This window comes from Elephas maximus, chromosome 7, assembly GCF_024166365.1.
Source record: "Elephas maximus indicus isolate mEleMax1 chromosome 7, mEleMax1 primary haplotype, whole genome shotgun sequence".
Taxonomy (NCBI): Eukaryota; Metazoa; Chordata; class Mammalia; order Proboscidea; family Elephantidae; genus Elephas; species Elephas maximus.
Window position 1 is genome coordinate 45,192,441 of NC_064825.1, and position 12,180 is coordinate 45,204,620.

The following is a 12,180-nucleotide window of genomic DNA, read 5'->3' on the forward strand; positions in this document are numbered from 1 at the left end:
ACTCAACCACAAAAAGACAAACAACCCAATCAAAAAGTGGGCAAAGGATATGAACACACATTTCACTAAAGAAGATACTCAACAGATACATGAGAAAATGCTCTCGATCATTAGCCATTAGAGAAATGCAAATTAAAACTACGATGAGATTCCATCTCACACCAGCAAGGCTGGCATTAATCCAAAAAACACAAAATAATAAATGTTGGAGAGGCTGTGGAGAGATTGGAACTCTTATACACTGCTGGTGGGAATGTAAAATGGTACAACCACTTTGGAAATCTATCTGGCGTTATCTTAAACAGTTAGAAATAGAACTACCATACAACCCAGAAATCCCACTCCTCGGAATATACCCTAGAGATACAAGAGCCTTCACACGAACAGATATATGCACACCCATGTTTATTGCAGCTCTGTTTACAATAGCAAAAAGTTGGAAGCAACCAAGGAGTCCATTAACGGATGAATGGGTAAATAAATTGTGGTTTATTCACACAATGGAATACTACGCATCGATAAAGAACAGTGACGAATCTGTGAAACATTTCATAACATGGAGGAACCTGGAAGGCATTATGCTGAGCGAAATTAGTCAGATGCAAAAGGACAAATATTGTATAAGACCACTATTATAAGATCTTGAGAAATAGTAAACCTGAGAAGAACACATACTTTTGTGGTTACGAGGGGGGGAGGGAGGGAGAGTGGGAGAGGGTTTTTTATTGATTTATCAGTAGATAAGAACTGCTTTAGGTGAACGGAAAGACAACACTCAATACTTGGAAGGTTAGCTCAATTGGACTGGACCAAAAGCAAAGAAGTTTCCGGGATAAAATGAATGCTTCAAAGGTCAGCAGAGCAAGGGCGGGGGTCTGGGGAACATGGTTTGCGGGGACTTCTAAGTCAATTGGCAAAATAATTCTATTATGAAATCATTCTGCATCCCACTTTGAAATGTGGCGTCTGGGGTCTTAAATGCTAACAAGCGGCCATCTAAGATGCATCAATTGGTCTCAACCCACCTGGAGCAAAGGAAAATGAAGAACACCAAGGTCACACGACAACTAAGAGCCCAAGAGACAGAAAGGGCCACATGAACCAGAGACCTACATCATCCTGAGACCAGAAGAACTAGTTGGTGCCCAGCCACAATAGATGACTGCCCTGACAGGGAGCACAGCAGAGGACCCCTGAGGGAGCAGGAGATCAGTGGGATGCAGACCCCAAATTCTCATAAAAAGACCATACTTAATGGTCTGACTGAGACTAGAGGAATCCCGGCGGCCATGGTCCCCAGACCTTCTGTTGGCACAGGACAGGAACCATCCCCGAAGAAACTCATCAGACATGAAAGGGACTGGTCAGCAGGTGGGAGAGAGACGCTGATGAAGAGTGAGCTAATTATATCAGGTGGATACTTGAGATTGTGTTGGCAACTCTTGTCTGGAGGGGGGATGGGAGGATAGAGAGAGAGGGAAGCCGGCAAAATTGTCACGAAAGGAGAGACTGAAAGGGCTGACTCAAGAAGGGGAGAGCAAGTGGGAGTAGGGAGTGAGATGTATGTAAACTTATATGTGACAGACTGATTGGATTTGTAAACGTTCACTTGAAGCTTAATAAAAGTTAATTAAAAAAAAATGCAGATTCTCAGCAGGGTTTCGAACCAAAATGAACCAGTTGAAGCCCTGGATTTATTTCTGTTAAACTATTCTTATTACCATTCCGGGCTTGTGCCTCTTATAGAAACCATGCTCACCTTCTCCTGGCAGTTCTGCTGCTTGGCTTTGACTACAGCTGGATCTCATCATTCCCTTGGAAATCAGGGAGCCCAGCATCTCTCACCTTTATTCAGGCCTGGAGGGTAGCCATAACAGTGCTTTTTAAGTATACTGGCACTTTCATGGAGTCCTGGTGGCATGGTGGTTGAGAGCCCAGCTGCTAAACAAAAGGTCAGCAATTCAAATCTACCAGCAGCTCCTTGGAAACCCTATGGGGCAGTTCTACTCTGTCCTGTAGGGCACTATGAGTCAGAATTGAGTAGACAGCCATGGTGTATTTTTCAGGGTCTTCTGAGACCTCCCAGAGACCATGATATGGGGTAGGTGAGCTGATCACAGGCGATAGCGTTCCAACATCTTTTTCTCCCTAAATCTTTGGATTTTTTCTTCCATACCAAGACATTGCTATCATCCCAATTTCATTAGGCACAGGCCACTATAGAACCAAGATTGCAGACAATTAGAATGACCCAAAGCTGTTTAACACTTGGATCCTGATATATTGAATCCAGAATCTCTGGTAAATGGAACTTTATCAATAAATTTAGCCTGATCTAATGTTCTTTTCTCCTGGTCTAGCATCCTGCATATATGCTACAGGATTTTTGCCAATGTAAATGAGCAAAATCTTGCTATTCTTTTATAAGCCTTAATCTCCTGAGGCATTCTGGGATCTAATTGCAGTTTTAAGTCTGACAGCAATGAGAGATGATGGAGGTGGGGTATGAGAACAGTTGGCATCCCCTTGGAAGGTAACTACCTCAGTTGGACCTTCAAGCAAGGAAGGGCCAGGCTTACTAGACTTGGGGCATAGACTGTTTCTGTTCAGAAGACAAATTCTGTAGCACTTGGAATTTCAGTCTTAATGCACTCATGATAAACCCAACAAGGAAGAGGTTAGTGACAGACGTATAGCCTATTTCCCTTCTACCTAGAGATGTCCAGGGTGGAATGAATGACCTAAATCGAAACTCCCTGTAAACCTGCTAATAACCAGATATCCTGGTAAACCCACTAAAGGTATTTGTTAGCCAAAAGGTACTGTATAGTCCATATCTATGAAATTTTTTAACAGGATATACCTAGTATAACTAGGTTGCTTATTGTTAATCTAAATAAACCTGGAATTTATAGATTTATAGGCTAGGGGACGTGGCTGGGTGGAGTGATATCATTAATGGTATATGAAGTAGGGATGTTCTGTAACCAAAGTGGCCCCTTCTGTGAGGCAGTGTTTCTGCATATGTTGCTCAGAACACACCTTACATTTCTAGTCCCAAACCAGAATGTATCCTAATGCAGGAGAGGAAAGAACTTTCTTGACAGGATCGGATTTCTCCAAGGGGAGATGCTTCGCCTATACCTTATGATTGTGTGTATCCTTTAAGTCATTCGCAAACTTTGGCGTTGGGTAAGATCTGTGATTTATGAGTCTGATTTGGCAGCTTTTTTCATCTATTCAGCAAATATTTATTGGATGCTTACTATATGTCAGACAGTGCGAGACACTGAGGATGTAGTAATAATACAAATATTATCCCTGACTTCATGAACCTTACAGTCTTTTGGAGAAAACATACATTAAAGAGGTAATTACAAAATATTATTTGGTTATAATTATACTGAGTGGTATATAGAAGTGAATATTTGCTACGGCCATTGTTGAGAATGAAAGAGGGACGCCAATCCAGGTTGAGGGTCCGGTTGAGGCTGGAAATGATAAATTAGTAATGTCATCACACCATATGGCTGTGTAATATTTTCTAGCCATGCCATACAACAGACTTAGGAGCAGAGAAGGTGAATGATTGGATCCATCCAATATTGAGGGTTTGCAGGAAGGTTAAATTAAAAGAATGAGGAATGAGGACTCTGATGTTGTTGGGAACACACATACAATCCCCAAGGTCAGTTCTGGTTCTGCCTTAGTGCCTGGCAGTTAGGAGATCCTTTCTGTTTCCTCAGATCCTGATTCTGCTAGTGACTGCACTAGCCATCACTTTGTTGTGGGTTTTATGCAAATTATGGAGAGACAAGTGGCTGATACTTGGGCTGTCTCTGAAGGTAAGCATCATCCTGCAGTTCTAGCACTGTCTGTCCAGGTGTATCCAGCCTGATTTCTGGCTTTCTCCCAGATCTTTGCTCCCTACTGGCATCTGGCCTGCATAACTTTGATGATTATCCTTTCATGGCCTGTGTCCTACTACTTGGTCCAGTTGGAAGGAGAAGGTATGTCATTTTGGCAGACCCTTGCCTGACCCATTCAGCTCTGGCTTTAGCTGATATACTGCACTCAGTGAAACAGAGCCTTGGTAGCTAGCCAACCCTATGGCTCTTTGAAAGTAGTTTAGCTCATTACTCAGGCGTGTTCCTTGTGTTCTCACTCCCTGCTGTAAATGGCCTGTGTCACAGTATTTATTTCCCTGACCAAATACGTCTTCTAAAGAGGGATTCTTCTTCTAGAAAAATAAGATTGTTTTGTATGTTGTTACACATTGACTGTCTGGGAATGGTGGGGTGGGGGCAGTGGGACCATTTTAATTTTATTTGACCAGAGTACTGATAAGAGTCACAGTACTTTCAGTTTGGTTTAGAAAATATTACTAGTTTTAATGAATTTTTATGAGACCCATAGGTCCCTGGTTACCTCCCAGAAACTCAAAGCAGGCCCCTGTGAATCCCTGTCTGTCACACCTGGGGACTCACAGCAGGAGTAAAGACTTTTAGTTCTGTCACTGGTTTTCTCTCAATCTTTGCCCTGATATAATGGAAACAAAAGAGAATCAGCTGTACACTTAATTGTTTTGAGAATAGAGTTATCTCTTACTACTAGATGGCAGTGGGTTACCCCTCCTGAGGAACCAATAGAACCTTCTCTCTAAGCCTCCCTGTTTACCATTGGTTTAGTATAGGGTATTTGTTTCCTGATTTGTGGAAGGATACAGGCAAGAGAAAGACTGAATTGATAGTGATGCCATTGTACATATGTATGTTTGTATGTATGTCTGTGCAGGATGAATTTTAGAAAATGTTTCTGGGGTAAGAACTTAAAGGTGACAGTAATGAATGCTTTTTTTTTTTTTACTTCCTAAATTTTAGCTAGATACAGAAGATGCATGATGCCATATTATGAGAGAGAAAAAACCAAGAGATGTCATATACTCACAAGGTTGAAAGGTTAGAGCTGGAGACCTAGATTTGAAAGTCAATGAAGCATTTGTGGTGACTTCAAATATCTTCAGAAGTCTAAAACATTAAGTGTTGGGGAATGACCAGTGATAATGGGCTGTGGACAGGGTGTGTATGTGTACAAGAGGGACAGCGAGAGAGAAAAGCAAGTACCTAATATTTATTGAGCGCCTGTTTTGAGTCAACAAAGTTATAACAACTCTGTGAGGTAGATGTTAGTGGCAGAATAGCCCCCATTTTATAGGAGAAAATGAAGACCCAGAGAGGTTAAGCAACAATTAGAAAGTGGCAGAGCCTGGCTTTGAAGTTTCTGTCAGCTAGTACCCGTCCATTATACCGCACTGCCTCAAATATAGGGACATGTTAGGTTGATCTTTACAGGCTTTAGGGCTTTCTCAAAATCAGCCAAGCCTCTCCTCCTGAGAAGCTAATCCTTAACATTCCCTCTGCTTCCTTCCCTTTGTACCCCCTGCACAATTCATTCCCCTGTCAGTTTCCAGTTCCAGTAATGCTGCCTTAAGCATAATGCCATATATTTGGACAGTCTTGTACTTTCACATGCAAATCACTGAAAGTAGGTGGGGATGTGACAGAAGTAGAGTAAATCAGCCAATCCACAGAGTCAGTGAAACCAATGGGCTGGGTATTTACTCAGACTGCTGCTTTGGGATAGTCAGTTGCTTGGAATGGGTCTTCATCTCCCTTTTCTTCTTTTCTCTCTTCCCCTTTCTTCCAACTTTTTCAGCTCTACAAATAGTTGTTGGACTGCCTTTTGTTATTGTCCTTTTGTTTCTCTACATGATGCCACTGGGGATTCATTCTCCCTGCATCCAAGATAAGGAGAATTTAGGGCCCAAGCCGACCTTCTTTGGACATAGAGGTGCCCCCATGGTAGGTCTGACTGTGGTGAACAAGGGTAAGTACAGGAGTGCATGGAGTGTATGGGTGAGAGAAAGGGATCTCAGAACCATAGGAGCCCCTGGAGAGGAAAGGGGTTGGCTTGATATGATGAGAATAAGGAATTCATTGTTGAGGTTGGACTCAAACCCAGATCACCTGACTCCCAGTCCATTTCTTTTAGTGTCCCTTTATCTCTTCTTTCACAGTTCGGGCCTGAGAATACCATGATGTCTTTTGAGAAAGCTGTTGAACATGGAGCCCATGGGCTAGAGTCTGACGTACGTATAAGGTAAGAAAGTAGGATCAGGGATGGAGTTGGGAGCAGGAGAAGATCAGGCCAGTGCCATGGAAGAGGACCAGTCTGACCCAAGGAGTAGAGGGGGAAGCCCTGCAGAGTTTCTCCTGTACTCATGGTGTATATGCAGATACCACACATATGAACCATATCCCCCTTACAAACCACACATCTGTACCCCTACATTCTCAATTCAGGCACAAATGGAATAAAAGGCAAACATCCTTCCACACACAGCACAAATCATACACACACTCTGCATTTCCCACACATAATTCAAATTTATCTCTATGGCAAACCATGCACTATGTACCACAGCTCAGCACTTGATTTAACTACCATTCACTGAGCATCCACTATATTGCAGGCTTTCTTCAGAGTGCTGAGGAAATGCAAACGAGTAAGATATAGTCCTATCTAAGAGACGTTCCCAACCCAGTGAAGGAAACATGGCATATTTACAAATAACCGCAGTATAAGACCATTTGTAGTGAGCGCTTTCAAGAGAAGAATAAGGCAAGTGCCATGGAACCTCAGTGGAGGAAAAGGTTACCTCCTATTGTGTGATTTTAAAAAATACTCTGTGCTCTAGGTTATGATTGGGCTGGGATTTGAAGGAAAAATAGTATTTTATCAAGCAGAGTTGGGGAAAAGAGACATTCCAGGCAGAGGCATCAGCTTATTCAAAGGCATTTAAGTGAGAAATAGTAAGTTTGTAGGTCTGTGAGCTAACTTGTATGGACGCCAAAAGTGATATGCTTTGTGGTCTGGAGAGGGCTACGTGAGGAGAGATGTGACTATAGGCCTGCCTGAGACTGGACCATGCAGAGCCCGGAATGTGTAATGAGCAGCCATGGGGGGTTTTAGAGAAGAGATGACCACACTGGAAATGTGTTTTAGAAGGATTCATCTGAAAGGCTGTAAGGAAGAATTGCCAGAGAGATGAGTAACAATGACTGTAGCAACGGTCCAAGGAGAGACAAAGAAAGACTTGGATCAGAGCAAGAGCAGGGATAAAAAGACATGCTTCTCAGTAAAATTGACAAAGCTGGGCAGCTGAGGAAGTGGGAAGTCTGGGGCCATCTCTAGCGTGGATATAGTAGTGTATGTGGTATGTATAAAGCCTCTTCACGGCCATCGTGTGAGGCAAGCAGAACAGAAATTAACATTCTGTTTCACAGATAGAGGAAACTGTGGTTTGAACCTGGGTCCCAAGAAGAAAAGTGTATTGCTCAGGTCATATGGCTATAATGTACATGATACAGCCAGAATTAGAACTAGATTTCATGACCTCAGACCAGGGTTCTTGATATTACTCAAAAGTGACAACCCTTCCATGCAGAATATTTTGAGTCAGGATTAAAACTGGATGTTCAAGCAGAGCTGCTGGTGTCACTGGTAGACAAATGTCTAGTGGCCATGGGCATAATGTGGCAAGGGTGCTGGGCCAGTGAGATCCTGATGCCTTGTCTTTCTCTCCTCACTTACTACTGTGATTTCAAATTTGATGTACATTATCCTTTCAACTGTTCTGTTTTTCTGTTTGCTGACGTTCTTTTTTCCAGTGATCTTCTCCTCTATGTACCTCCACCATCTGCGTTCATGGTCATACCCTACCTAAGGTGTCTCACTACCAAAAACTGCATATCAGTCAGAGTTCAGTGAGGACACAGAAATTGCAACAGTAATTCGAACAGGAAAAATGTAATATCAAGAATTACTAAGTAGTAAATGTGGTTAACTACTAACAGAGGTAAAAATAAGACTTGTAATACAGAGGAGTCCCTTGTTGTTGTTAGGTGCCGTCGAGTCGATTCCTACTCATAGCGACCCTGTACACAACAGAATGAAACACTGCCCAGTCTGGTGCCATCCTTACAATCGTTATGCTTGAGCTCATTGTTACAGCTACTGTGTCAATCCACCTCATTGAGGGTCTTCCTCTTTTCCGCTGACCCTGTACTCTGCCAAGCATGATGTTCTTCTCCAGGGGCTGATCCCTCCTGACAACATGTCCAAAGTATGTAAGATGCAGTATCGCCATCCTTGCTTCTAAGGAGCATTCTAGTTGTACTTCTTCCAAGACAGGTTTGTTTGTTCTTTTGGCAGTCCATGGTATATTCAATATTCTTCGCCAACACCAGAATTCAAAGGCATCAATTCTTCTTCCATCTTCCTTATTCACCATCCAGCTTTCATATGCATATGATGCAACTGAAAATACCATGGCTTAGCTCAGGCACACCATAGTCTCCAAGGTGACATCTTTGCTCTTCAACACTTTAAAGAGGTCTCTCGCAGCAGATTTACCGAATGCAATGCATCTTTTGATTTCTTGACTGCTGCTTCCGTGGCTGTTGATTGTGGATCCAAGTAAAATGAAATCCTTGACAACGTCAATTTTTTCTCCATTTATCATGATATTGCTCATTTGTCCAGTTGTGAGGATTTTTGTTTTCTTTATGTCGAGGTGCAATCCATACTGAAGGCTGTGGTCTTTGATCTTCATTAGTAAGTGGTTCAAGTTCTCTTCACTTTCAGCAAGCAAGCTTGTGTTATCTGCATAACGCGGGTTGTTAATGAGTCTTCCTCCAATCCTGATGCCCCGTTCTTCTTCATATAGCCCAGCTTCTCGGATTATTTGTTCAGCATACAGATTAAATAGGTATGGTGAAAGAATACAACCCTGATGCACACCTTTCCTGACTTTAAACCAATCAGTATCCCCTTGTTCTGTCTGAACAGCTGCCTCTTGATCTATGTAAAGGTTCCTCATGAGCACAATTAAGTGTTCTGGAATTCCTATTCTTCGCAATGTTATCCATAATTTGTTATGATCCACACAGTCTAATGCCTTTGCATAGTCAATAAAACATAGGTAAACATCCTCCTGGTATTCTCTGCTTTCAGCGAGGATCCATCTGACATCAGCAATGATATCCCTGGTTCTACGTCCTCTTCTGAAACTGGCCTAAATTTCTGGCAGTTCCCTGTTGATATACTGCTGCAGCCATTTTTGAGTGATCTTCAGCAAAATTTTGCTTGCGTGTGATATTAACGATATTGTTGTATAATTTCCACATTCGGTTGGATCACCTTTCTTGGGAATAGGCATAAATATGGATCTCTTGCAGTCAGTTGGCCAGGAAGCTGTCTTCCATATTTCTTGGCATAGACGAGTGAGCACCTCCAGCTCTGCATCTGTTTGTTGAAACATCTCAATTGATATTCCGTCAATTCCCAGAGCCTTGTTTTTCACCAATGCCTTCAGAGCAGCTTGGACTTCTTCCCTCAGTACCATGGGTTCCTGATCATATGCCACCTCTTGAAATGGTTGAATATCGACTAATTCTTTTTGGTATAATGACTTTGTGTATTCCTTCCATCTTCTTTTGATGCTTTCTGCATCATTTAATATTTTCCCAATAGAATCCTTCACTATTGCAACTCAAGGCTTGTATTTTTTCTTCAGTTCTTTCAGCTTGAGAAACACCAAGTGTGTTCTTCCCTTTTGGTTTTCCATCTCCAGCTCTCTGCACATGTCGGTATAATACTTTACTTTGTCCTCTCCAGCTGCCCTTTGAAATCTTCTGTTCAGTTCTTTTACTTCATCAATTCTTCTTTTTGCTTTAGCTGCTCGACTCTCAAGAGCAAGTTTCCAAGTCTCCTCTGACATCCATCTTGTTCTTTTCTTTCCTTCCTGTCTTTTCAGTGACATCTTGCATTCTTCATGGATGATGTCCTTGATGTCATTCCACAACTGTCTGGCCTTCAGTCACTAGCATTCAGTGCATCAAATTTACTCTTCAGATGGTCTCTAAATTCAGGTGGGATATACTCAAGTTCATATTTTGGCTGTCATGGACTTGCTCTGATTTCCTTCAGTTTCAGCTTGAACTTACATAAGAGCAATTGATGGTCTATTCCACAGTTGGCCCCTGGCCTTGTCCTGACTGATGATATCGAGCTTTTCCATCACCTCTTGCCACAGATGTCGTCAGTTTGATTTCTGTGTGTTCCATCTGGTGAGGAGTCCCTGGGTAGTGCAAACAGTTAATGTGCTAGACTACTAACAGAAATGTTGGAGGTTCGATTCCACCCAGATGCACCTTGGAAGAAAGGCCTGGTGATCTACTTCTGAAAAATCAGCCATTGGAAGTGCTATGGAGCACAGTTTTATTCTGAGACACATGGGGTTGCCATGAGTCAGAGTTGACTGGGTGGTAGCTGGTACCGGTACAGGTAAGGAGTATGGAAATAGCAAGTGCTAAAAAAAAAAACGGCTACTGGGAGTTCTGGTTCCAGACAAGATGGTGTAAGCACATCCCACTATATTCTTAGGAAAAGCCTGGACAAAATTGAAAAAGCAAGTAACAGAAGACTCTGAAAGGTAGAGAAAAGAAGGTGGACTGGCAAGAGTCCACGAAACTCAAGGGACAACTCAGTAGGGAGTTCCCTGGGCTTTTTTTTGGTGATTGTTTTCTTTTGATTTGTTTGCCTCCTTTGTATTCTGTCCTGCACTTCAGAGACACCACATGGTGTCTCTCTTCTCCTGTGTGTGTGTGCATGCATCTGTGTCTGTGCTGTTCTTTGTATTACTCCGAAGTGATTAGGTTTAAGATCCATGCTGCACTGGTAAGACCTCAACTGATTGACTGATTATATTATGTTAGATTACATTGTGCAGAGTGATTAGATTACATATACAGGTATAGAAGTTGGGATTCCAATACATATTTTGGGGGTACAGAATTCAATAGATAACACCAACCCATTCATGATAAAAATGCTCAGAAAATTAGAAATAGAAGGGGAATTCCTCAACTTGATAGAGAGCATCTACAAAAAGTATACAGCTAACATTATACTTAATGGTGAAAGTCTGAATACTTTCCTGGAAAAAATAGGAACAAGACAAATTGTCCACTCTCACCACTCTTATTCACCATAGTACTGGAAGTTCTACCCAGCACAGTAAAGGAAGTAAAAGGAATCCAAATTGGATGGGAAGAAATGAAATCATCCCAATTTGTAGATGACGTGATTGTCTATGTAAAACATCTCCAAAATTGTACCAGAAAGATTCTAGAAGTAAGAAGCGCGTCCAGCACAAAGAGTCCAAAGTGAATACATAAAAGTTGGTAGTATTTCTTATACCATCAATGAACAATTGGGAACAGAAATTTAAAATAAATCTGTTTATAATTTCTCCTCACCTGTCCCTCGCAGATAGAATTTTTGTTGTTAGGTACCATCATGTCAGTTCCAACTCATAGCGAGCCTATGTACAACAGAACGAAACATTGCCTGGTCCCACTGCATGCTTACAAGTGTTGATGTCTTTGAGAAAATTGTAGCCACTGTGTCAATCCGTCTCTTTGAAGGTCTTCTCTTTCGCTGACCCTCTGCTTTACCAAGCATGGTGTCCTCCAGGGACTGGTCCCTCCTGGTAACATGTCCAAGGTTTGTGAGACAAAGTCTTGCCATCCTTGCTTCTAAGGAGCATTCTGGCTGTACTTCTTCCAAGACAGGTCTGTTCATTCTTTGGGCAGTCCATGGTTTATTCAGTATTCTTCAACAACACCATAATTCAAAGGCATTAATTCTTGATATATTTATTTTTTTCCTTTGATTTTTAATAAGTTTACCAAAAGGGAAAAAGACAAAAAATAACTAGATAAAAATTTGGAAAAAAGAAACCTCCCCAGTAGTCCCACCAGTGCAACTGCAGAAAACCGAAAAACTGGCTCCCAGACTGCACAATATAGCTTGGCTAGAGGGAGTATAGATGTCACACAGCGCCAGGTATTCAGGAAACAGGAAAAGAAGATAAGTATAGAGAGATGAGAATTGACAAAAGAAGAGCAAAAGAAAGGAAAAAAGGGAGGAAAAAAAAAAAGGAAGGAAAGAAAAAAGAAATGCCCCCAGGGATCCCCACTTCATGGCTGCACAGGTTAGGAGAGTGGCTTATAAGCCGTGCAGTGCACCGTGGCTGGAAGGGGCTCTCAAGCCATG

General features: G+C 42.0%; 1 protein-coding gene across 1 annotated transcript in view; it reads left to right on the plus strand.

The window, feature by feature from the left end:
• Positions 1 to 12,180, plus strand: part of LOC126078966 (glycerophosphodiester phosphodiesterase domain-containing protein 4-like) — an 82,637-nt gene that overhangs the window by 18,984 nt on the left and 51,473 nt on the right. Inside the window, exons 4-8 of the mRNA XM_049889826.1 lie at positions 3,747 to 3,845; positions 3,917 to 4,010; positions 4,881 to 4,958; positions 5,716 to 5,861; positions 6,077 to 6,159. Coding sequence (XP_049745783.1) covers positions 3,747 to 3,845; positions 3,917 to 4,010; positions 4,881 to 4,958; positions 5,716 to 5,861; positions 6,077 to 6,159 — 500 coding nt within the window. The remainder of the gene's footprint in view (positions 1 to 3,746; positions 3,846 to 3,916; positions 4,011 to 4,880; positions 4,959 to 5,715; positions 5,862 to 6,076; positions 6,160 to 12,180) is intronic.